The 27847-nt window shown below is 35.3% G+C and overlaps 1 protein-coding gene across 2 annotated transcripts in view; it reads left to right on the forward strand.

Moving 5' to 3' along the window:
* The window catches only part of PTPRZ1 (protein tyrosine phosphatase receptor type Z1), a 203839-nt gene that overhangs the window by 153394 nt on the left and 22598 nt on the right, over nucleotides 1-27847 (forward strand). The window contains exons 12-20 of one of the 2 annotated variants that reach the window (XM_054564622.1): nucleotides 1371-4959; nucleotides 10568-10712; nucleotides 15953-16044; nucleotides 18498-18583; nucleotides 21107-21127; nucleotides 21289-21385; nucleotides 25028-25110; nucleotides 26490-26624; nucleotides 27192-27326. In XM_054564622.1, coding sequence (XP_054420597.1) covers nucleotides 1371-4959; nucleotides 10568-10712; nucleotides 15953-16044; nucleotides 18498-18583; nucleotides 21107-21127; nucleotides 21289-21385; nucleotides 25028-25110; nucleotides 26490-26624; nucleotides 27192-27326 — 4383 coding nt within the window. The remainder of the gene's footprint in view (nucleotides 1-1370; nucleotides 4960-10567; nucleotides 10713-15952; nucleotides 16045-18497; nucleotides 18584-21106; nucleotides 21128-21288; nucleotides 21386-25027; nucleotides 25111-26489; nucleotides 26625-27191; nucleotides 27327-27847) is intronic. The other variant, XM_054564621.1, reaches the window with a different exon arrangement.

A 27847-nucleotide genomic window follows, 5' to 3' on the forward strand; every position in this document is an offset into this window, starting at 1 on the left:
CATGCCTGGATTATGGGTTGTGTACCTGGGTTATGGGTTGTGTATCTGATTGGGGTGTGTACAAGAGGCAACCAACTGATGTTTCTCTTCCTCTCTCTCTCCCTTCACCTTTGTCTAAAAATAAATAAATCTTCTTACAAAGGCATGCCCCATATGGACTAAAAATATCATACCTTGATACCTATGGCAATTTAGTTTTCTAAATACATAATTAGACATATTATAAAACCCCCTTCTTTTCTTCCCTTTCCCCCCCCCCCCCCCCCCCCCCCCCCCCCCTTTTTTTTTTTTTTTTTTCTTTTTTTTTTTTTTTTTTTTTTTTTTTTTTTTTTTTTTTTTTTTTTTTTTTTTTTTCCCCCCCTCTTTCCCCCCCCCCCCCCCCCCCCCCCCCCCCCCCCCCCCCCCCCCCCCCCCCTTCCCCCCCCCCCTCCCTCTATTAAAAATAATTTTTATAATTTCCTTTGAACAGTTTTTTTACCCCCCCCCTTTTTTTTTTTTTTCTTTTAATTTTTTTTTTTTCTTTTTTTTTTATCCTTCCCTCCATTCCCTTCCTTTTTTAATTTTTTTTTTTTCTTCTTTCTTTTTTTTTTTTTATTTTTTTTTGTATAAAATTTTATTATTTTCTTATTTTATTATTGCCACTTTGCCTGCCTCCAAAGTCCCAAAAGGCAAATCAGTACCAGAAAGTATGGGTCTTAGTTGACCTCTAGCCAGCTCATTCCTGGGCCATTATGGTGATGAAGTATTCATGAAAGGCTGGGTCACCTAGATTGTGTTTTTAACAGGAACACAAATAACTAGTACTTGAAATATATTTTGACAAGTTGTCTCTAAAATGTCTGCCTAAGCTATAAGTGGAAAGTATTTAAAACAAAAAATAAAAACCTCTTAGGATGGCTTAAAAATTGTCATTTAATCTAAATATATACAAAAATGGGACCACACACTACTTCTGTCTTTGAAATAAGTTTTTTCTTTGCCACTTCCTATTATAATAAGCTAATTACTAGTTAGCTTTTAGCTTGTTGTCAGATGAACTGAAGAGAGACACAAAAACAAGAAAATAACATGTTAAATAAGACTCTCAGTAACTAAATACAGCTACAATGTGTCTTCCATTCAAAGATGTGGTATCTATTAATTTAATTACTTCATTTCATAAAATTAAAATAAAGGCAGCCATAAATGGGATGTATTCATTAGGCTTATTCTCTAGAGGATGGATGGTAAAGGTTTATAGGAAACAGGCATGGCGTCTATGGAATGACGCTTTATGAAGATTAGCATTATAATGCAGTATAAGATATTATCAATATTTTGTTTTTCTCTAATTTCCTTATGTTCCATTAAATCTTGTTTCCTTTTCAAAGGAAGAAGAAGATGGAAAAGACATTGAAGAAGACACTATTGTGAATCCTGGTAGAGAAAGTGCCACAAACCAAATAAGGAGAAAGGAACCTCAGGTTTCCACCACAACAAACTACAATCACGTAGGGACTCAATACAATGAGGCCAAGACTAACCGATCACCAACAAGAGGAAGTGAATTCTCTGGAAAGGGTGATATTCCCAACACATCTTTAGATGCCACTTCCCAACCAGTCACTGAATTAGCCCCCAAAAAAGGTGTTTCTTTGATCTCACAGACTGTGACCAAACTGCCACCTCACACTCTGGAAGGCACTACAGCCTCTAAAGCTGTTCTCAGATTTCCACAGGTGAACTTGTCTGGGACTGTGGAATCACTAAGCCCAGTTTCTGTAAAGGAATCTCCAGAGGTATCTACTGATATCAGTGAGGAAGAGAGTTTATTGACCAACTTTAAGCTCGATACGGGAGGTGACGATTCTTCAGGCTCCAGTCCCACAACTACTGCTGGGCCTTTCATCTCTGAGACCATATCCCACGGGTATGTATTTTCTTCAGAAAACCCAGAAGCAATCACATACGATGTCCTCACACGAGAATCTATGAGAAATGCTTCAGAAGATTCAGCCTCATCAGGTTCAGAAGACTCTCTAAAGGATCCTTCGATTGATGGAAGAATGTGGTTTCCTGACACTACAGATGTGAGGACACAGCCCGATGTTGGATCAGGTGGAGAGGACTTTCTCCAGACCAATCACACCGAGATACACAGTGATGGATCTGAGAAGACAACTGAGTCCTCTTCTCCAGGCCCACAGGTGTCACAGGGTCCCTCAGCCACAGATATGGAAATGCCACATTATTCTTCCTTTGCCTACTTCCCAACTGAGGTAACACCTCATGCTTTTACTCCATCCTCCAGACAGCACAGCTCGGTCCCCACTGTCAACGTGGTACACTCACAGACAACTCAACCAGTATACAATGGTGAGACACCTCTTCAGCCTTCCTCCAGTAGTGAAGTCTTTCCTCTAGTCACCCCTTTGTTGCTTGACAGTCAGATCCTCAACACTCCTGCTGCCGCTTCAAGTAGTGATTCGGCCTTGCATGCTACGCCTGTATTTCCCAGTGTCGATGTGTCATTTGAATCCATCCTGTCTTCCTATGATGGTGCACCTCTGCTCCCATTTTCCTCTGCTTCCTTCAGTAGTGAATTATTTCGCCATCTGTATACAGTTTCTCAAATCCTTCCACAAGTTACTTCTGCTGTGGAGAGTGATAAGGTGTCCCTGCATGCTTCTCTGCCAGTGGCTGGGGGTGATTTACGATTAGAGCCCAGCCTCGCTCAATATTCTGAGGTGGTGTCACATCAGACCACGACTCATGCTGCTTCAGAGACACTGGAATTTGGTGGTAGTGAAGTTGGTGTCCTTCATAGAGCACGTGTGCTTTCTCAAGTTGAGCCATCCAGCAGTGATGTCATGGCACATGCATGTTCTTCCGGGCCTGAACCTTCTTATGCACTATCTAATAACCTGGTCTCTCAACATCTCTTCACTGTTTCTTACAGTTCTGCAGTACCTGTGCATGATTCTGTCAATGTGTCTCATCAGGGTTCCTTATTTAGCAGCCCTAGCCACATACCGATGCCTTGGCCTTCATTAATAACGCCAGCCACCTCATCGCTGCAGCCCACTCATGGCCTCTCTGGTGATGGGGAGTGGTCTGGAACCTCCTCTGATAGTGAATTTCTTTTACCTGACACAGGTGGTCTCACAGTCCTTAACATTTCTTCACCTGTTTCTGTAGCAGAATTTACATATCCCACACCTGTGTTGGGTGATGATCATAAGCCACTTTCCCAACGTGACATAAGAGATGGAAATCAGACTGAACTGCACATTCCTTCTTTCAGTGAGATGGGTTACCATTCTGAAAGCACAGCCATGCCCGACCTGTACAATAATGTAAATGGGTTGAATGCATCTTTACAAGGAGCCCCTGTTTCCATTCCTAATGCAAAGGATATTCCTCCAGGTTCTCTTGCTTATACGGCCAATGAGGTTTTTAATCGTGAGATTAGTCGAGTTCCAGAAAATAACTTTTCAGTTGAACCTCCACACTCACTATTGCGAGCATCTGGTGATACTTCTCTTATTCATGCACTTAGCATAAACTCAGAGTCAGCATCCTCTGGCCCTGCCTCTTGTGAAATGTTATCTCCTTCAACTCAACTCTTATTTTATGAGGCCTCAGCTTCTTTTAACACTGAATTGTTATTGCTGCGCCCTTCCTTTCAGTCTTCTGATGTTGACACATTGCTTAAAACTGCTCTTCCAGCTGTACCTAGCGATCCAGTATTGGTTGAAACCCCCAAGGTTGATCGAATTAGTCCTACAATATTGCATCCCATGGCAGCAAAATCTGCTTCAAGTGAAAACACTCTGCACTCTACACCTGCACCAGTTTTTGATGGTTCACCTGCTTCTTATATGCCTGTTGCTTCACTTCAAGGTTTAACCATTTCTTATGTAAATAAGAAATATTTTGAACCATTTTTGCTTAAAAGTAAAGGTTCCCAGCAAGTGAGGCCTTCATTGTTCAGTAGTGATAAGTTTTTCCAAACTGCTAGTTTGGAGGTTAACTATGCCTTTCCCCCAAAAGGAGGGCAGGCATTTGCTACTCCTGCTTTATCTGTGGATGGACCTCCAAATACACCTAAAAATGAGCTTGTGTATTCTGATGAAGCTTTCACTTCCACCAAGGGCTTCATTATTGAGGAGGTGCTGGCTGGTATTCCAACAGTTGTTCTTGATACACTTGCTGATCATTCTATTCTTTTAGGAAATGTGTATGATTCCATTACAGCTCTTCCTCCCAGCAAAGATGGCTCTGTTACCGCAACCAAGTTGCTGTTTCCTCCTAAAACAACTTCTGAGCTGACTCATAGTGACAGATCTGATGCTGAGTTAGTGGGTGGTGGTGACAATGGTGATACTGATGATGATGATGATGATGATGATGATGACGATGATGGTGACCTAGATAGAGATGGTTTATCTGTAAACAAGTGTACATCATGCTTCTCCTATAAAGAATCCCAGGAAAAGGTAATGAATGTTTCAGACCCCCAGAGAAACAGTCTTGTGGATCAGGATAACACAATCTCATATTCACTGTCTGAGAAATCCGAAGAAGAAAATAAAGTCACAGATGTGCCCTCAGAAAGTCAGGCTGATACGGACAGAAGCCCTCATAAATCACCATTAAACAAGGTGCTCCCCCGAAAGCACAATGATGGAACACGGGACAGTGACGTTCAGACTGGCGATGTCCTGCTTGCTTTCCCCCCAGAATCTAAAGCATGGGCAGTCCTTACAAGTGATGAAGAGAGTGGATCAGGGCCAAGTACCTCAGATAGCCTTAATGATAACGAGACTTCCACAGATTTCAGTTTTCCAGATGTTAATGAAAGAGATGTTGACGGGTTGCTGGAAGCAGGTGACTCAGAAACAACTCCTGGGTCCCCACAGTCCTCCACACCAACTGTTACAGGCAGGCACTCAGAAGTGTTCAACATTTCACAGGCAGGTTAGTTATGGATCAAAGAATAGACTGAAGTGTGATGATCTTATTTCTCAAAAAATTTAAAAATCATGAAAAGATAGAAATTTGGTAAAATGGCACATTAATTTTTTAATCAAGACATAAAATCATGTTACATTTTAAAGTATGATTTTATTCATTATTTCAAATGAATAATCAATTGTTTTTTGTTGGTTTTTTATTAAAGTATTGTTGACATACTGTATTGTATGTTTCAGGTGTACAACATAGTGATTTGACATTTATTTACCTTACAATGTGATGACGATGGCAAGTCTATTAACCATTTTTCACTGTGCAAAGTAATTACAATATTATCGACTCTATTCCCTATGTTGTACGCTATATCCCCATGCTTCATTTATTTTATAAATGGAAGGCTGTCCCACTTATTCCCCTCCACCTTTCCCATCCACCTCTCTCTCCCTCTCTTCTTGTTAGTCATCAGTTTGTTCTCAGAATCTATGAGTCTTTTCTGTTCTGTTTGCGGTGGTCTTTAACTCTCTGCAAAATAGATAAAGTGATATTTATTTATTGTCAATTTTTCATATTCTACAAAATGCCTGTTATATGTGGGAGCAATTACATGTAGTTAGTACATTTTTAGTATACTGCTTTTTAAATGAAAGATTGAAGTGTGCTTCTTTTAGATGATTTTGATTTTCATGTTTACTCATGTTCTAAAATAAGTTATAAGCTAATTCTATTAAATTATAAAATGAATTATAAATTCTGAGAGTTATATGATATAAGCACCTCTTTTTACTCTGCCCCATGAAAAGGAATTACATAATTTGTACTGCGTAGCTTGGGAAGCTTTTAAAAATAGTTATATTACTAAGTTTGGAGAATTAATGGTAAGATTTCTTTTAAACAAGATTTTAATTTTTAAAAATTGTGCTTTATTACTTTAGTGCTGCCTAAAGAGGGCAGTGTAAACTAACAAAACAGTGTGCTTTGTACTCATACACCTTTCTAAGAAGTTAAATAATGGGCATTAATATGCAGTGTATGGATCGGTATTATATGACAAGATGTAAAATACTAGAACATTTTCTATAGAAAGGAATTTAATTTATTAGTGTATTTTATGCAAATTAGTTTAATGGCCAGATGTTTCCTAGAGCACATTACTGACAGCATATATAATACAGATGTTTGCTTTAAATGCCAAAAAAAAAGAAAAGGGAAATTCAATAGCATTAAGCATATGAAATACTAGATAATTTCATCAAATTGATTGTAAGAACTTTATAATTTTTTAAAGTGAAATTTTAAGGCATTTTAAGATTAAAATGAAAATATTTATATCTTAACAGTAAGTTAAAGGACAGGCTAAAGTAACATCTTGCACTATTATTGCATAAAAGTGAATATTTATAATTCAAAACATAGACACTAATCTTATTAGGATATTTTCTTTCTTTTGTGATTTCTTTCCCTTGAATTAATTGTAGATTTTTTGTTCAGTAACAAGTAAAAGTTTGTACATTTTAATAGAGAAATTGTCCTAAGTATTCTGACTTGATACTATTTAACACTGCGTTCTAGTTTAAAAATTTAAAATTTGTGTGAGAATACATAATGAACCCATAGGTCACCATGTTCACTGGTAATTTTATATATACATATATATATTCATTACAATCATAGTACTTTATAAAAAATGTTTTATGAGATGTCTTTTAAAGGGAAATATTAGGAATCCACCTATTTTTCTATCTTACTGGGTAGTGACATTAGTGAGATGTTCTTGCTAGATTATAGTTTTATAGGGAGACTATATATATATATAGAAAAATACCAAATCTAGAATTATTGACTAAAGTTTAGCAATTTCTCTTCAATAAATCTTACATGATTTAATTATTAAGATAATTAATAATTATTAAGATGATAATTAATAATTAAATCATTTCTCCCACTGATGAGGAGAGAACAACATGAATATTACATTCAACATCATCAAGCAACTTAATTTATGAATTAAATAAGGTAAAAGAAGATTAGGGAAGCTATGGCCTGTTTTTAATTTTATATCTGTAAAAATATATGTCGTATGTCATCAAATAATTGCATAGGCCACTTTATCAAATGTATATAGAATAATTCTGAAACTTATAATTTGATTATATATTTCTAAAATACAGAATAATTTATAAGACATGTTCATCAAATAACATAGGTAAGCCAAATGTTAGTGTCTGCAATATATAACTGCATACATTGAGACACAAAGTTACTAAACTACTTGATCCAGGTCAGTTAGGGAGTTAATACAAAACTGAAACTGGAAGCCTGGGTTTTTGGTGTCTATGTCTTAGGACTAGGCTTTCAAGATTGTAAACATTAAAATATGTATATAATACTTAATTTGTAATACCGAAATTATACTGTTTTATTCTGAAAATATACTTTAAAATATTAATCTTAGTTCTTTATTTTCTAATTGTCTATTAGTAGATTCTTATCATTTACTTAACTCATATATAGTAATGAGACATATAAAAATAAATGTTTTAGACTTAACTAATGGATATAAAAATCAATACTAGTTGTCATTATAATATACAAAACAGTCGGTTGATTGTGTACATATTCATAGAGTATCCCATCTTGAATAAAATGCCTAGGTTTCATATTATGTAATTACTGTGGACTGATCATTCTGTCTTCTTAATTGAAGGGTTTATTTTATTTTTTCCAGATTTTAAAATTTTATTTTATTTTAATTTTTTATTGTTGTCCAATTACAGTTGTCCCCATTTTCCCCCAATACTATCCCCTGCCCTGCCTCCCACATTCAATCCTTCCCCCTGTTGTCTTTGTCTGCAAGTCCTTTATACATGTTCCTTGACTTGACCCTTCCCCTTCTTTCCCCCATTTTCTCTCTCACCCCTCCTCTCTGGTCACTGTCAGTTTGTTCTTTATTTCCATGTCTCTGGTTTATTTTAATATTAAACATCCCAGTAAACTTAAGGGAAAGTCTGTATACAAGACCATATGTGTGCACAAGTGTATGGATAGTGTGTGTATATGGTATACATGGCAATTTGTTACATATATTATGTTCTATAGCACATATATGATCAGACATATATGTATGCACATCTAAAATGAGACATTTATGTATCTTATATATACATTACATATTGTTATGAATATTTGTAGCCATTGAAGACCTGTGTAATTACGTAAGCTCACTTTGTATGTAAATTAATGTACACCATTTTTTCTCAAACTTGAATGTGAACCAGAATCACCTGGAGGACTTGTTAAAGCAGATTTCTGGGTCTTACCCACAGATTTTCTGTTTTAAAAAATTTTTTATTGATTTTTAGAGAGAGAGGAAGGGAGAGGGAGAAGCATCGACTCATTTTACTTATTTATGCATTCATTGTTGAATCTTGTATGTGCCCTGACCAGGTATCTAAGCCACAAGCTTGGTGTATGGGGATGATGCTCCAACCCACTGAACTACCTGGCCAAGGCCTCACTGAGTTTCTGATTCAGTAACTTTGGTTGAGTGGGACAAGCCCAAAGTTTGCATTTTTAACAAGTTCCAGGTGATGCCAATGTCACTATTCTGGGGACTGCAATTCAAGAATGACTGATACAGATGATGATATTAGTTACAAGGTACCTAGGACTTTGCTAAATGGATGATTTCATTTATTCCCCACAGACTTTCTATTTAGATAACGATGGTTACAGGAGAAGATATGTGAAGACAATTATGTATAAAACAAGGTGCTTTTGTAAATTTTATAAAGAAATTTTCAATGCATTCACCATCAAACTAATTAGTTTTCTAAATGAACCTCACCATAATATGTAATTATCAGAGCACATGATAAACAAGATAGAAAATAAACTCAGGCTACTCTTGCAAGAATATTAATTACAGGTCAGGTCTCAGTTGACTTAGACTATTTCCACTTTTCAGTTATATGGTTTTTTAGGCACATCTTTGAATTCTACATTTTTCTAACTAATGCTTCCATAGTTAAAGAACAAGTATTTTGAGAAATTTGGGTGTCATTTACAGGCCTTTGACCCAGATAAGTAGATTAAATTATTGGCCCTTTTTGCATCGTACAGTTACAGACGGAAGCTACTGTTTTAAATCTTAAGTTCTCTGCATTAGATATGTTTTAATACTCTGTTTATGAATTTATGTGACTCTCAAAATGTTTAAAATTCAGTTGAATCCCTTTGTCTCAGGTCACTGATAGTAATTTACTTAGTACAATAGCACCAAATGTGCCATTTGTGTAGGAAGCAATGTAGACTCTCACACAGAATTTAAATGTAGTTCTTTCAAAACTCCAGGTAGACAGGTAGTGGTGTCAGCATCATTGTGGTAGAACAGTTCTACTGTTCAGGCCCCTTCATTCCTCACCGCACACACCGCCGCAGAGAAGAAGATGGTGGCTGGCCACTGACACCCTGCGGCTGTGAAACTCTTAACAACTGGGAAGGAGAGCTCCAGAAAAAGTGATTTTGAAAGTGCTAGAAAAATAACACATCTGCTTGGTCACAAAAAGTAGTCATTTGTAATTTTTTAAAATGAACCCAAAGAGAGAATTTAGCCTTTTTCATAATTTATATTTGCATATTTGAAAAGAATTTCTTAGATCTAGATAGTCCTTCAATTCACATGCAGTAGTGTTTTTATTTTTGATAGAGAAAAACAGTTGATAACATTTAAAATAACATTTTAAAAGCATGCTACATTTATTTTTTGTTTTTATTTTTAATGGTTCATTTTTTATTATATTTTCATCCATCACCATTTATCCCCTGATCTCCTCTTCCACCTCTACCCAGCCTCTCCCCTCTGCTATCACCGCACTGGGTCCATGTCCGTGAGTTCTTTTTCCTTTTTTGCTCAATCTATCCCCTGCCCCCACCCCAGAGCTGTCAACCTGCTCTCTATCTATGAGTCTGTCTCTATCTTGCTTGTTAGTTTAGTTTGTTCATTAAATTCCACATATGAGTGAAAGCATGTGGTATTTGTATTTCTCTGAATGGCTTATTTAGCATAATGCATCCTACATTTAAATTTTAAGTAGTGTGCTGGTTATCTTAATTAAGGGTTATCTTAATATAAGAAGGGTTATCCTAAGATTGTCTTTCAATGAAATTATTAACTGCTCCTAATTATTTACCTGATTGCAGGAGTAAAAATAATTCCTTTAAAAAGTTTGAAATATCAAGATTTTATATGGTGATTCAGTAAGTAGCTCTGTTTTCCTGATTGTTTTATTTAAACACTGGGTAGTTTTCTTATTTTAATACTTCCATTTCCCTTTTAGCAATCTTTTCAAGTCAGCGTTATGTTCATTTCTTGCCACAGCTCCCCTACCTGGATGCGAATCTCTGTTAGGATGTTCTAAGTCTTTGGCTCTGATGGCCTGCCTTATTTTTAAATTTTGTTTTACTTAAATTGGCTTATAATCACAGACATTCTTTGCATCATAGAGTCAAAATTTTAAAGGTAGGCAACAGAGATGAAGATTGCAGTTGTTTGGTTGAAAAATGTTGTAACTTGAAGTTTAAATATCAACTCTCTCCATTTTCTCCAACACAGAGGCCAGTAATAGTAGCCATGAGTCTCGTATTGGTCTAGCTGAGGGGCTGGAGTCTGAGAAGAAGGCAGTTATACCCCTCGCGATTGTGTCCGCCCTGACGTTTATCTGTCTAGTGGTTCTTGTGGGTATTCTCATCTACTGGAGGTAAGTCAATTGTTTGTTTTGGGAATGTATTTTGTAAAGCTCAGATTTTTGCCTGTTTTTTTCCTGAAAGTTCCTCAAAGCATATTCAAAATTCCTTTTACTTGAACCCTAGCTAGTGTGGCTCAGTGGATTGAGCACCGGCCTGCAAACCATAAGGGTCACCAGTTCGATTCTCAGTGTAAGGCCGTGTGGCTGGGTTGCAGGCCAGGTCCCCAGCAGGGGGTACACAAAATGCAACCACACAGTAATGTTTCTATCCCTCCCTTCCCCTCTTTAAAAATAAATAAATAAAATCTTTTTTAAAAATTCCTTTTACTTGAGAGCTCCCATTAATATATCCAGGTAACTATGAATAGGTGAATTTTTTTAATCCAGAGACATAATAATGAAAGATTTGATTGTTCTTCACACTTAAGTCAAACAATTAAAGGTAAAATGGAGTACCTTTGGCTTCAGTTAATATAATACAGTGTTTTGACAGTTGCACTTTCATATTAATCTAATTAACATTCAAATCTTGTCATAATATTTAACATGAATCTAAGCTTCTCAGATTCAATGCTCCCACTGTTATAATTTCAAAAGTTATCATTTAGGAAAACATGATTTTCTTTAATACTTATCCGAGGATATGTTTATTAATTTTTAGAGAGAAAGGGAGGGAAAGAGAAATATAAATCAGTTGCCTCCTGTATGTGCCCCAACTGGGGATTGAATCCATAACCCACATATGTGCCCTGACTGGGAATCAAACCCACAACCTTTTGTGGTATACAGAACGATGCTCCAACAACAGCCAGCAAATTGGGGCAGGAAAATATAATTATTGATATAGTAAAAATTGTTTTTTAGTAACAGAATTTTGTATAAGGCATATCAATTGCATACTAATAACAAAAAATAATACCCCATCTACACAGCTAAATATCAAGCAACTCAAATATAAATATAATTAGAAAATAAAGTTAATGACTATATTAAGATACAAGGGATTTTAAAATTTATTATACTTTGCCTTGAGGATGAAATTTAGCTTCACTCTCATCAATCATCTACTAAAATCTTTAAAAGACAAGGAAAATTGCACCTCTCATAAGCTTCCCATCCTACAGCAAGATGAACACACAGTAAATTAGTAAGTTTAATAGGGATACAATGTAAATAGTATAAGTATTATGACTGGATCTGTTGCAAAACAATCACTTTTTGATAATATAAAGAATCATATCTGTAAACTAAGAAAGAGCATAGCTTAGTACCTTATACTTCTGTTTTAAAAGAGAATTTTGTTCAAAAGATCTAAAATTAACTACTTTTTGGTTAGCAACATCTTTCTATAAGTACATATCACCACTCTTTATGTGTTATCCCAAAATGTGTTCTCTCATTTCATTCAAAATATTTACTGTGTGAAATGACTGTTTTCAATGTACCCAGGTCTATGTTAACTACTATGGGAAAATATTTTAAAATGGATGAAAGAATGACAGTCACTTCTTTTAAGATATTTATGCTTTTTGAGGAGAAATAATTTTTCATGAAAAGTATCTAAAATATTGTAAAATACAGATGCATGGCAGTCAAATCTCTAAAGCTAAAAATGTTCTAAAAGAGATAAAAATATAAAGGTAAAAGAGACCAAGTGATCTTGGTAGGCCAGAAGAGACAGGGTAAATGTAAAATGTAGTGCTCAGGCTGGGTGGAATTCAGAAAGTGCAGATGAAGGAGAAGGGCTTTCCAGGCAGGAGGGAAGACTGGGACGCAGGATGAGCTGAGTGTGTCTGAGACCGTGAGACCTAGAGCATGTTGCTGAAGGTGGTTGTACATTCGTTGGCTAAGGCAGGATGTTTTCATGGCCAACTGTCTTTCCTACCTGACTTCCTCTACAGAACAGAATAGACTGCAGACTATGGAGAGCAGATCATGCTTTTGTTATCCTACATGGGTTAGGTGTTTATTTTGTCCATAACATGATGCAAAGAAAGAAGCTTCCTTCAGTAATTCTGTAGTTGCCAATGACTCTTTTCACAGATTTCATCCTCAACAGTCCCAAGAACACATATAGAATTCATAAATGTTTGCTTTCATGTTGCATTTCTTCCCACTGGACTTGTTAACCCACCTTCTTACCAACATTGGCATCACATTTATTTAGATAACTAGTTTATATCTATCTAATTTTCTCTGCCAGATCAATTTTTGAAGTTAGCAGGAATCAGGGTTAAACAAACTCAAAATAAGATGGAAAACAGGACCAATTTCTACTTCATATTAAACAGTGTTAGAATAAACTTCCAGCAGAGATGTCAGGTGATTTATAGTTATAACATTGAAATAATTACAGTGAGTCTTCTAACCTGTTACTTAATATTTTAAATTTATTTTCTACAAATTTGAAAATGACTCTTCTTCCATATGATTTGATATTTCATGGAAAATTAAATTTTGGAGTTTTTTTATTTTCTATTAGTGAACCATTCTATCTGTATTATGCAGAGGAAAAAAAGATAAAATTGCAAATTTGACAATATAATTTAACCATTAGCAGTAAGATATTTCTCTTTTCTCACAAATAGTACTTTATGTATCTTGAATACATTAGCACTCTGATGCTTTTATATATATTTTATATCTAACTATCAAATATTTTGATAAGATTTGTCACTCTTACTCATTTCAAAACTTAATATATTTGTCTTAACTCACACCACTTGAGATTAAATCACTTTGAAATGTGACTTTTGATATCAGTAATACAGTAGGGCTATCATTTGCTAAATTACAAAATACCATTGTTAGTGCATTCTTCAAGATTTGTGTGAATTATCCAAATTCCAGTGTAGATGCCTTTGTAAACAAAATGATTTCACTAGCCAATCTGGAAACATTTTAGGCCTTCCTGGAAATGGCAGCCTGTGGAAAGGTTTAAAAGTCATACCAACAAGAGTCCTAATGGTAACATGGCACTTATAAGTGTTTCCAAGTTTACATATTTAAAATTTTTTCTAGCCTAATCTTTAGGAAAAACTATAACCTCATAATGCTATGATAAATCCTCTCTTTTGTCTAATTTACCTAACTCAAGGTGTCTCCCTATGTTCTGAGTAAACCTTGAGAGAAAGCATGTTGTAGCAGGAAGACAAGACAAATTAGAGGTGATAAAATCTGGGTCCCTTGCCCAGTTAACCCTGGCATTTGCTGTATGGCCTTGGGAATGTCACTGACCCACCTAGGAATTACTTTTCTATTTTTGCCATTCGGAGAGAAGGCTCACTAGATCATCGTAAAGATTTCAATCAGACCTCTTTTAGGGTTTTTGGCATGAATATATCATGACAAATATTGTTTCATATTTGTATATGGATCTAAAAAATGGAATAATAATTACACACCCCAGGCTTTCAATTCTAAATGCTTACTGTGATGAAAAGGTGTAAATTAAATAATCAGTTTAATGTTGATTGATAGGACCTGTGTCTACAAGTTTAAAACAGTCAGCACTTTTTTCATCATGGCTGAGTGATAATTAGCAGGAGACATAGTTATCAACACTTAGCACATAGACGTGAAGACATTCACTGCTTATACAGAACAGATGGACTATAGATATTGAATCTTTTCATACATTCAATAATATGCCTTGAAATAATTTTCCAGGTGTTTTAAGGTATGGTTACATGAGCCAAATTGTAACTTTCTAATGCAAAATTATTTCAATAAGGAATATTTCCAAAAAGTTCTTTTTAAAGACAAAGGGTAAAGTTTTTAGAGTTTTTTTAGTAGTTAGAATCTAAACAAGTACCAAAGGTATATTCAACAAAACACTCCATCAAAAGCCATGTAAAAAAGAACTGTCCATAGACACATTGTTTTGGCTGGGGGTAAAAGGGGGAGAGAAAAGCATTTCAAATTCTCTCTTCATCTTAAATTTAAATGAGTGGAGCTAACAACCCAGAATAGCAGCCTTCCAGCAAGTACCATGCTGCCTTTTAAGTAGAAAGTCACTTCCTAGGTGGGACTGTCCTATATAGTATACCTGCAACATACGGATACCCTTCCACCAGAATTTATCCTGCACTTTTAATTTCTCACACTTTCAAGCTTTTTGGTATGATTTATCAGGTTCTTTTTTCACTAGTTAATGCAAGCATCATTATCAGACCACTGATTTTTTAAAGCCAAAGAATATCCAATTACAAAGCTGGAAAAAGTAGAGTTGGTATTTACTCAGTTACTATAGTGAACATTAGCAGCATGTTAGAATTCAATACCAATGTGCTTTGTTTTACCTTTTCTATTTTGATATGCTGCCTTCTCCCTATTCTCTCAGATACTTCCTCTATCTATTTGTCCATCCATCCACTCATCCATCCATTCATTCACCTTTCTCTGTCTATATATTACACACACACACACACACACACACACACACACACACACGCACTCCTCCCAAATGTTTTGAGATTTTTAAGTTACTTCATTTGAGGCTCAGGTGGACAAGAGAGTCAAGAATACAGTTGTAGATAACTTACGATTGATGGGTTTACTTGCTCCTGAAAATCCATCTCATCACTCAACATTTAACACCTATTGTACTCCTGTTGGGTCTACATAAATCAAAAGACATGGTCCCATCTTCTTAAAAAACGTAATAAGCAGAAAACAAATATATTACAAAATATATGCTTATTATTTCTTTTGTCATTAGTGCATTATCATACAGAATAAAGGTGCCTGTTTTTCTTATCAAAATGTTACTGTGGGAATTTCATTTCTACATGATCATAGCTTGCTGCCTTTTTGTAGCAGCTGTGTATGCTTAGAAGGGCCTGGTCACAGAAATATTGAATGAAAATAGCTTTGGACATACTTTCTTTCCCACTGCGGTCCTGTCCAAGGTTGCAGGGTGCTGGTATACAGCCAGAGTGAAAGACTGACTAGGGAGTTGAACTGTTCTATCTCAGCAAAGCATTGCTTGGCACCAACCAGAATTTCAGGTACCATCTCTGCCTTCAGCATGTCTGATATCTATTTGCTTGCTCTTCTGCATTTGGCACAGGTAGAACTGGGATTAATTTGGAGGCCATAAATTTCTTTATTACTTTGCATTTTATAAAATAGATACAGATTTGAACTTAATGTTTGTTTCTGAAAATTTATGTCATAATTTTAAAGAAGATCAGAAGTTATCTTATTATCTGTGATATCTAGAAGTATAAATTGCTTTCTTTTCTTTCCAGGAAATGCTTCCAGACAGCACACTTTTATTTGGAGGACAGTACTTCCCCTCGAGTAATATCCACACCTCCATCCCCTATTTTTCCAATTTCAGGTAATACTTATCCTGTGACCATGAGTAGCTGGTAGATGTTGAGTGTGAAACAAAATGTTGGAAGGTTTGTCCTTATTGAAATACTTTGCAAATGGCTATAATATACTTTAGTAAATATTCGTGTTACCCAAAATATACATTACAGCATGTATCAGTCACCCAGGTGTGTAAATTGTTCTCAGAAATTATGAAGATTCTTAACCACACACTTGATGTGGAAAAATAATTTATAATTTTCAGATGTAATATGTTAAAGAAAAAACATTTATAGTAGTAACATATTAGTTAATTATGCTGAGTTTTGGTCATTTCAGCTACTTAAATGGAAACTTAAACAACAAAAACAGACTAAATCAATGCAGTAGGGTGGGTAGGACAAGATTACAAAAGTCAGGATAAAGTTTTGTTCCTATCTGATCATTTGATTTTATGTGCAAAAAAGTTTCTTAACTATATTAGAAAAAACATCAACTACTTTTTATCAGAACTAACCTGGTTAACAATATGCAAGAATTAGCCAGTGTCATTTTGATTAAGACACCCATTGACCCTAGAGATCACTATGACTGAGTTCAGATATGCTTATTTAATTAACATTGTATAACATTCCAGAATGAAAGTGGTAACAAAAAAGTTGTCCAGAAATGGGTGACCTATGGAAGAGGCATGGATAGAGGATTAGATAAGGATATAAAGGGTCACCAAATCAGGGAGAACAAGAAAAAATCATCCATCCGACCATTTTACTGAAGCCCCTTTTAAAATTTTTTTTGTACTACATGTGTTATTGCTAAATACCCAAATTTTACCTGATAGTATCTTCTGAAATTTCATTATTTAAAAAAGAAGAAGAAAAAAAGAGAAAACCATTTTCTTTGTAATTTTCAATGGACATAGGTATCAGAAATGTCTGGTTCTTTTCATCTTTCATCAATCTATGTCTTTAATAATGTATTAGGAATTTTGAGACTGATAGCTCTGTTATCTATTGTATTTTGAGTCCTTTCACTTTCAAACATACCTCTTCTACGCACTCCATCAACACTGGAATGCAAGTTAACCATCATATTATCCAAAGTGCAACATAAGTTATTATTAACAATATATAAAATAATCCCAAATCAGGACCTGGTTCAGGAAATCCAAAATCTTTGTTCTGCTTTTCAGAATAATGATCAAGGACATCTGCTCTTTTCACCTGCAGTTCTCAGAAATGTACTCCTAATCCCCCAAATGTGCACATTTTCACGTCAAATCAGAGAATAAACAGATACGTTGGTCTCACTCACTTGAGACCAATTCATTAAAGAAATCACCAAAACAACCTAACTATAAAAAAAAAAAGTAGTCAATTTGCTTGTGCAAAGAGGTTACCTGTACAGTATGGGTGGGTAGAAGGACCTATAGTAGAAGAACCAATGATTTTGACATGACAAATTATTTCTGGTTTGCTATCTATTTATAAAAGCTACATTCAGGCAAGATCTTTCTGTAGGTATGAAGGTGAAATTGCATCTTTGTCTAATCTTTCTTAAGCTTAACTAGCTAATTCAATTTTAGTATTCAGGTACCGACATCTAAGAGAGAGAACAGATGGATTCTAATTTTTTTTAATCAACAAATTCTTGGTAACTGAAGCTTAAAATATTAAATGGCATAGATGCTGAGCATCTGTTGATTTAAATAACTGTTTCTAGTGAAACGGGTTTGATGTTTCCTTGTCATAAAAATCACCTGTGAAATCGTATACTGTGAACTAGTAATATGTTTAATCTGAGAAAGTCTTTACAGGAATAAAAATAGAGCCAGTTGAAATAATTTGGCCTCTTCACACTTAATTAACAAGTCCAATGACTTTGTTTATGTAGCATATTTTCAAGTTAAAATTCTTGAAATATTCAAAGTCTCAAATGTTTTGGACATAATTTTCAATGAATAATCTATATATAAATGTTCTCTATTATTTATAAAGCAAGGGAAAAATGTTTTCAACTATAAAAATCAGACTATTTAACTATAAGACATTATACACTTTTATAAAACTGAAATTGTCCTATATATCATGTTGTTCCATGGTAAAATTGATAGCTTATTATTTCTGCATTTTTTTCTAGAATTTACATGCAACTCCTACTCATGTTAGAGAGTCACCCATAAAGCAATGCAGTTCACTGATAAAAAGTGAAGCTTTGGTGGTATTTATAATTTAATATTGAAAATTAACTCTTTTCTCTTTAGAGTAGGGACAGAAAAGAGATTCCTGGTCAAATCAGAATTCTAAAATGCAGATTATGATTGATATTAAATACAAAGAAAATTGGATATTTGGATTATAAGGGTAATTAAACTTTGAAGTTGTTTCAGAAGAAGGAACTAATAAATCTTCATAAATGAGGAGCACATTCATTTATGTTGAATTATCCTTTCCAACCTCATTTTTTTTATTCCCTTAGATGATGTCGGAGCAATTCCAATAAAGCACTTTCCAAAGCATGTTGCAGACTTACATGCAAGTAGTGGGTTTACTGAAGAATTTGAGGTATGATTTTACTATATCTATTTTAAGTAATGTGGAAAATAGCAAATGTAAAAGATTCAGCAGTAGATTATTTCTTGACATTATGACATTGAGATCATTTTCATTTCTTGTGAGAATATTTGTTCCATAATCACTTATGTATTTGAGATGTGTTATGGTTATATTATTTAGAAAATTGGTTTTCCATTTTAAAAAGCCCTGCTGTACTAGTGGAAAAATTTAAAAACATTGTCAATACCGGTCCATAAAATCAATAACTTCAGGATTCTTTTTAAAAATAATCTGCATTAGTGACACTGATTCCTTTAAATTTCTAAATTATATAATTTACACTAAACTACAAAATGTCATCCTTTTCAAAGTACATAGAAACTTAATTATAAATATTGTACCAGTGTAAATAGAGAAACATTTATTATACAGGTGTAATAAATTTACACAAAGTAAAATCTCATCTTCTTCTTAAGAAAATATACTTTTCTAAAAAAAAATTAAATTGTACAATATGTGAAAATTTTTCTAGTAATATCCCTTAAAATACTCTTACGTAAGACAGAGAAATATGCCCACTAAACTATCAGTTTAGCAGATTTTTCAAAATAAGGTAATTTATTGTACTAGGTGATTCTACATTTAATCTTCACCCAACTCTGGAAGTTTTTTCTTTTTATTTCTATTCATATTACTGATGAAATCAACTTCTACAGAGTTTAATAACAACTAATGAAGAGCAGGGCTGGGATCAAACCTATGTCTGTGATTTTAAAGCTCATGTCCTTTCCATTCCAGCAAGCTAGGGATCTTCAGCCCCCCTCCCCAAGCCCTCCCCTCTAGGAAGTATCACATTGCTTTTCTGTCTGCCCCCCCCCCGAGTCCCCAAGTACTCTTGGACCCCCTCTTTGAAGCACTTTGAGCTCTGATCCTGATCAGAGGGTGTTCTACCTTTCCATAGCTCCCAGCAACCGCTCCCCAGGAGTCACACCAACCAAGGTATGTTTAGGGAAGGAAGATGGCATAGATTTGAAAGCTTTTAGAAATATCAGGAAATAGAAATGAAATGTGATATGATTTTTCTGAATCAAAAATTGTTCATTTAATCTCAAAAGAAAGCTAAGTTGTAGCTATATTCAATAAGAAAAGCAGCATGAGATAATGACTAAGTCCAGTAGAATACTGGTAAGAATTACATATTTAAAACATCAAATTAATTTTTCTCACCTTAGGAGAGGTTACTGAGTAGCATGATGTTAACTTATAAAGCCTATCAGGTTCATATTGAATGAAATTGTAATTGAAAGTGGGAGAATGTGTCAAGGATAGGTCTAATTTCCCAAATATTAAAAACCACAAGGAAAAATAGACAATTTATAATAAAATTGCTGATAACCTTTGTGCAAAAGCAAATTTATAGCTTTTGCAACTATAAGATCAATTTGAATATTATCAAGCTATTGTAATAATGAAATTAATAAAATAAACTCAAAACGTGTTTTCTTAATTCTGTTGCTTTGAACTCACAGCCTGAGTGAAGAAAACTTTTCATTGTTGGGGGCGGGTTGTGTGGAGGGGGCAAAGGGGGAAAAATTGAGAAAACTGTAATAGAATAAATAATAATAATAATAAATTATCTTAACAAATAATACTATACCTTTTAAGTGTCTCATATATTAAACAGCATTTAAATCTAGAATCAGATGACTTGGCGCAATAAAGAAAAATGTCCTCAAAAGCTTATTGGGAAAGAGGCTGAGCCATTTGTTAATGAATCAGATTCATATTTGGGTTATGTACTTCCTCAAAAATTATAAGGCTTTCATGTTATTATTTTAACAGTAAGTAACTGTGAGTTCCAAATTTATACACTTAAAAAAAATCTAAAAAGATTTTAGTTCATGTTGAAAGATAATTCCCAAAACTTACTTTTCCATACCCATTAAAATTTAAATTTAAAAAGGTATACTAATTAAGTATATAGAAAGTAATGCTATCTGAATTTTTATTCAAAATGAACTAGAATGTATGATTGAAAAGTTTTTGGAGATTTTTAACATTTGTCAGCCCTAAATCTGTTACAAGCCACCTAATAGGAATTAGTTTATTCTTTAAAATTACTCAAAATGAACAAAACTATGTATCACTATTTCAGAGTTTCAAGTAGTGCTACAGTGATCAAATTACATTATATTGGGATATTAGCAAATCTGACTAATATGATAAAATGTGTCATCAAATATATGGTTTTTCTCACCTACATTTTAAAAAATTCATTGTATTATTATCCCCCTGTCCTTTTTAAAAATGTTTATTTTTCATTTTACATAATTTTAAAGTTCCAAAATTGTTTGAATTTTTGATTTGCATGTATCTGTTTGAGACATTCTGTTTTGTTAGTATTTGACAAGTATATTTATTGCATGATCATAGTTTTCCATTGTAAACCTAATATGAACACTTTTTTTTCTCATTTGTCGTGTGCTGTGGAATTTGATTTCTTTACTTTTTTGGCATTCATTCCCTCATTAGACACTGAAAGAGTTTTACCAGGTAAGGCATTATTTCACTGCATTTTCTTTTAGCCAAGAAATAGTTGTAACATGTAAAAATTTTTGGGTAGACTATTTTGTTTGTTTTGTCTTCATTATATTTTAAGGCATTTTATTTGAAAGGATATGTGTTAAAATGTTATACGTGCAATTTCTTTACAGGAAGTGCAGAGCTGTACTGTTGATTTAGGTATTACAGCAGACAGCTCCAATCACCCAGACAATAAGCACAAGAACCGGTATATAAATATTGTTGCCTGTAAGTACATCCTTAACTCAGCTCTGACTTTGTTATCATTGTCATTGCTATGCCTTTAAACTATGTCCTGAAGTCTCCTGAGAGCAGACTCATTGTAGCTGTTTCAGGACCTTTATGTCAGGGAATAGGATTTATGTTGGATAACATCACATGTGTCACCCCAGTTTAAATATATTCTGTAATTAATGACAGCTGTTTCTTTTAAATAAAACAAACTAAATTTTAATCTATCCCTTTCTTCAAGTCCCATGGACTTGAAATTATTTCATCCGTTTCCTTTATTTTATTTTATGTTTTTTATTGTTGTTCAGTGACAGTTGTCCCAATTTTCCCCCATTGCTCTCCTCTGCCCCACCCAACCTCCACTGCCTCAGTCAGTCCACACCCTCTTGTCCATTACCATGGGTCCTTTACACATATTCCTTGACTAGCCCCTTCTCCTTCTTTCCCCCGTTATCCCTCTCCTCCTCCCCTCTGGTCACTGTCAGTTCATTCCTTATTTCCATGTCTCTGATTCTATTTTGCTTATTTGTTTTGTTCATTAGGTCCAATTATAGGTGATATCATATGGTATTTGTCATTCCCTCCCTGGCTTATTTCACTTAGCGTAGTACTCTCCAGTTCCATCCATGCTGTTGAGAAGGGTAGGTTTCTTTCTGCTGTGTAGTTTTCCACTGTGTAAATATACCAGTTTTTGGATCCACTCATTCACTGATGGGCACTTAGCCTGTTTCCAGCAATTAGCTATTGTAAATGATGCTGCTATGAACATTGGGGTGCACAGGTTCTTTTGAATGGATGTTTCAGGATTCTTGGGGTATAATCCCAGCAGTGGGGTTACTTGATCAAAAGGCAGGTCCATCTTTCGTTTTATGGGGAAATTCCATCTTGTTTTCCACAGTGGCTGCTCCAGTCTTCATTCCCACCAACAGTGCACAATGGTTCCCTTTTCTCCACATCCTTAACAGCATTTGTTGCTTGTTGATTTGTTAGTTATGTCCATTCTGACTGATGTGAAGTGGTATCTCATTGTGGTTTTAATTTGTGTCTTTCTGATGGCTAGTGATGTTCAGTAGTCTTTCATACATCTATATGCCCCCTGTATGTCCTCCTTGGAGAAGTGTCTGTTCAGGTCCTTTGCCCATTTTTTAATTGGATTGATTGTCTTACTGGTGTTGATTCATAGTTCTTTTTATATTTTGGAGATCAAACCCTTGTCTGAGGTATAATTGTCAAATATGTTTTCCCATACAGTTCTTAATGGTTTCTGTCCTTATTTATATTCCATTGTCCTATTTGCACTTGTGATCTACTTATTATTATATGAAACTGTTAACCAAGTAATATTTTCTTTAGGCTTTATTTTTTCCTTCCACCATTTCCTCCCTCTCTTGCCTTTCCCCTGGGGTCTTAAAAAGGGTTAGTTGGATTCCTCCTTTCCCTTTATTTTCTTAGCTGTGTCTATCTTTTTTCTTTTTAATGAGCAGCTATCTGGCTCTTTTCCTTAATGCAAGTTTATATGTTTTTTTTTCCTATGAAATCACCATCTTTTTTCATTGACGTATAATTGACATACATTATATTTGTTTCATGTGTACAGAATGATAACTCAACAATTGTGTATATCACCTCTTGTTTACATCTCTTCCCTCTTGTTTTCATTTATATTTTCCCCATCTCTTACAGTCCATCTTAATTTCCTCTTCCTGAAACTTCTACTTACATTACTTTTTATATATATTTATGAGCCTCCCTAGATTCATATGAACATGGTATTACCAGCTTGGTTATTTAAATTCTGATTCCATTCTAGATTCTGGAAGCCAATTAAGGTGCACGCTCCTCCCTTTTATTAACACATTTTCTACTTTGGTTAGGTGCTGCCTTCCTTTCCACAGGGCTTATGCCAATATTTATTTTTTTAGTAGAAGGTTGAACTTCATGTTTATCTTCCTCAACTGAAGTACCTATCCTACACAGCATAAAAACTCATCTGCTTCTTGGAGAGGGTGAAGCTGTTAAACTGAATAAAAAATACTTCTAGTCCATGAACATGGTATATGCTTCCATTTATTGTGACTTCCTTAATTTCTTTCTTCAGTGTTGTGTAGTTTTCTGGATACAGGTGTTTTACCTTGTTGTTTAGGTTTATTCCTAGGTATTTTATTTTTCTTTTGCTATTGCAAATGGTATTTTTTCCTGATTTCTGTTTCTGATAAAGTGGAACCTAATCAACAAAACAAACAAGCAAGCAAAATAGAACCAGAGACAGTGAAATAAAGAACAAACTGAAGTGAACAGAGGGGAGGGTAGAGGGGAATAAGAAGGAACAAAGAGGAAGGGTAGTCCAAATGCACATATAAAGGACCCATGGACAAAGCCAAATGTGGGTAGGATTAAGGGTGGGAGGTGGGGGGAAACTGGAGACAGCTGTACTTGAACAACAGTAAAAAAAAAAAAAGTACCCACAGGTAACTAAGAAGAGAATGGAGATGATCATTTGTTAAAAACATCTTACGTGCCTGGCATTGTAAAGACATTATTTTGTTTAAACGTGAAACAAGCTGTCAGGATAAGTAGTAATAGCCCAATTTTAGAGGTGATGAAAAACAACCCAGAAAACTTACGCAGTAACATTCATCAAAATATATTAAAACCAAAATGGAAAATTAGGTAAGCCTGGCCTCACACCCCTTGTTCCATTGCCATACGTAATTTCTGCATTATCCCTGCACCTTTATGAGTGGCTATTGTCACAGAAGCATTAATATCCCTGAATATCTCTTTAACTTGTCATGGTTTGGTCTGTACTCATGTCTTCATCTTTGAAAAGAACAAAGAGTCTGCCTCATGAAACTACTGTTTCCTTCCTATAACATTTTCCTTTTTTATTCTGTAGTTCCTCCAAATAAATAGTTTTTCTGTAAAACTTAAGTTAACCCCAACCCTTCATTTCAACATATTTTAATTACCACAGTACACAGCGTGCAAGTTACCACAGTTTCCATCCCCTATGCTGTCAGGGCAGGATCCATGTCTGTTGTTGGGTAACTTTTCATCTGTCCACCTTTGACATAGTTTCTCTTTGAAGTTCTTTTCTTGGAAGAATTGTTTGCTGTAACCATTAACAGAAACTTCCTAGGTCCCCTCTGCTTCCTTAGCTCCATCAGCTTTGTCTGCAGAGCATATACCGTGCTACCCCTCCTCAGCTCTTTGAGATGCCCATCACTGCTCTCCTGCCAGGGCTCTCTGCTGTTCACAGCCCCAGGATCCACCTTTAGACTCCCAGCTAAGATGGCAAGTTCAAGTTCAGTCTCAGCAAAAACATACATTATCATCCCAAACCAATACAGATTCACCCTTCATGCTGCCCTACTACTTTGCACCTCTCTCTTGACACCTGAGCATTCTTTTCTGTGTATTTGTCTTTCCTCACATTCTATGTTAGAAAACCTCTTGAAGACAGAAGCTCTTGTTATTTTATCTTTATGTTTGTCATCTCTACCTCAAAAAGCCTACTGAAGTAAATTATATTTGCATTGATTTTAATTATACTTGATAAATTATTACATATATATAAAGGACCTTTATGCTGAAAAGTAGCCTGTGCTATAATGAAATATTTTCTTTTTTTTATTACAGATGATCACAGTAGGGTTAAGCTTGCACAACTTGCTGAAAAAGATGGCAAACTGACTGATTACATCAATGCCAATTATGTTGATGTAAGCATGATTTAACTAAAATATTATGGAAATTATACTAAGAATTTATTATACCACTGTGTCAAGCATATACTGGTATTTAATGCATGTTATATGGTAGATAATAAGAAATACAAATCAGTGGAGAGAGATCCCATGTCTAAGGGATTTCTGATTAAATAATAGCCAAGCTCATGCATTTGGTTTATCTTCTAGATGAGAGAGGAATTTAGACTGAGGATGTATCTTCAAGGTAGAATAGATGATAGATAGATAGATAGATGATGATGATGATGATGATGGATAGATAGATAGATAGATAAATGATAGAAATATAGGTATATTTAGAGATGTTTATAACCTCTTCAATATGAGAAGCTGGACCATTGCTTGCCCCAGAGTCCCTGGTACATGCTGTGTAGATAGCAGAGGATCAATAAATCCTGACTGAAAAATTTCCAAGGTGGTACTGGCTAAAAGTGATGACTGCTAAAGTAGCTATCAGCCTTTATAAGCTCGTGCATCCCTTGGGATACCCAGCTTTGTAGAGCATATTAGAACACTCCAGGGGCTGCAGACCACTGACTTACTGGTTTTTCACTGTGGTCAATTGAATGTTAGTGAAACTCAGTTATTTTCCTGACAGTGACCTCTCAGTCTTGCAGTCTTCAGTTTTATTCTCTGTGGGACGCTGATTTCAAAGAAGTGAACACCAAATATAAGTACACAGTGGGTTTGTTCTAGGCAACCACTTCATGCTTCCAGAGAAGGTAATATGTATGTCACATCAAACAGGGACCGGGGCGTCAGAAGTGCCTTTGAGTCCCAGCTCCACCACTGGCTAGCTGTGAGAGCTCGGAAAGCCCCACCTAACTCCTCTGAGCATCAGTTTCCTCATCTGCAAATCAGTGTGATGCTTCCATTTTACATATAGCTTGCGGATTAGGATCAATGTTTGTAAAACGTCTCGGCCAGCCATGGATGCTATGTGAAGGACAGCTAGTAATCATAAATGCAGCTAATGTGGTGCTCAGTTCCACCAAGGAGAGGGTAAGGAGGCAATACCAGAGGTTCCCTATTGTAGACAATTGAGCCCCACTGCCTGAACCGTGTTTCAAAACAGCACAGTTAGGGACCAGATATTAAGCATAGTGCATAGACTTGGATGAAATGTACTTGGGCTAAAGGTATAAAGAATTGTGCACCTTTTTTTCTACAAAAACTTATGTTAAAGAAGAGTAGCTGTATTTGTTAGTATTATCAAGTCTTTCCAGCTTTGCAAGTTTACTTTTATGGTTTAATAGAAAAAAATATGCTGACTTTAAAAACTTAAGTCTTAGATGGTTAAAAATAGCATATCAATCAGTTAGTAAGAAATGTTTATCCATTTGTTTCTTCAGGGTTACAACAGACCAAAAGCTTACATTGCTGCCCAGGGTCCACTGAAATCGACAGCCGAAGACTTTTGGAGAATGATATGGGAGCATAATGTGGAAGTCATCGTCATGATAACAAACCTCGTGGAGAAAGGAAGGGTGTGTGGGTAATCTATTTTGACATCCCCAAAGTAATGATCAGAGGTGCTTTAAATTGCCCTTAATAAAATCAGCATAGGAAGCAGAAAAAGTTGTGAGAACTCATCAGGATTGCTTTCTAGTAAGTATGACAGCTAAAGAAAAAGTGTTAACATTATAGGTCAAAAGTTTCACTATAAGTCAAGTTATCTGCTATTGAAATGCATCCTTCATACTGTGAGAAAAGTGAATGGGGCTCATTGCAAAGCAATGTAGAGTGAGAGTGATTTTCATTCAGAAGAGCTGTCTTCCAGTGCTGGCTCTATAGAGACTCAATACATCTGACCACACTTTTCACATCTGAAAGGGGGAAGTTTGGTCCAGATCGTTTCAAGTCCCTCTCACTTCTGTGATTCTGTCCCTGGTCTCCTCTACAGGCAATCTGCAATTACTTAGAAAGGAAAGAAATATTGACAAGAGTGAGAGAGGCCATTCCCGTCACAGTCTCAGACCTTCACAAATTTCAGGGACTATTCTAACATAATGCATTTGGATACAGAAATAACATCTTTACTTTCCCTTTTGCAGAGAAAATGTGACCAATACTGGCCTGCTGATGGTAGTGAAGAGTATGGAAACTTTCTGGTCACTCAGAAGAGTCTTCAAATCCTTGCTTATTATACTGTGAGGAATTTTACTCTAAGAAACACAAAGATAAAAAAGGTAAGTCCACAAACAATAGACACCCTCATTCGAGTAACACATCTGGGCCATTTTCAAGTGAGTGGATGGTATAACCAACATAGGGTAAAAACATATAATTAAAGGCACTAAGAGTTCTTATCATAGTCACACATCAATCCCACAGGATCCTTCCAAGTCCCTAAATGCCAGCTGTGGCTTTAGAGCTAGATTGGTCATGGCGCCAATGGTTGCAGTGGATGTGATACATGAACAAAAATTCCTGCCCTTTTAAGAACTGCATATTCAGCTAAAATTAGTGAAGCTTGAAGGAAAGGGAAAAAAAATAGAACAATGATGTATTAGTGAGGGAGGGTATGGGGAAGGGAAAGGAAGAAAGATAGAGAGACAGCCTGAGAGAGGCTGAGAGAGACTGAGATTCACTGACCCCAGGCTGGAAATTAAGGCAGAGTTTCTGTGTTAGAGACTTGAGGAGAATTCCCTCCTCTCCCAGAAACCTCAGTTTCCTCTTAAGGCCTTAAGCTAATTGGATGAGACTCACT

The sequence above is a fragment of the Pteronotus mesoamericanus genome, unplaced genomic scaffold (genome assembly GCF_021234165.1).
Source record: "Pteronotus mesoamericanus isolate MK-2021 breed Mesoamerican mustached bat unplaced genomic scaffold, CSHL_Meso_final scaffold_85, whole genome shotgun sequence".
Classification (NCBI taxonomy): domain Eukaryota; kingdom Metazoa; phylum Chordata; class Mammalia; order Chiroptera; family Mormoopidae; genus Pteronotus; species Pteronotus mesoamericanus.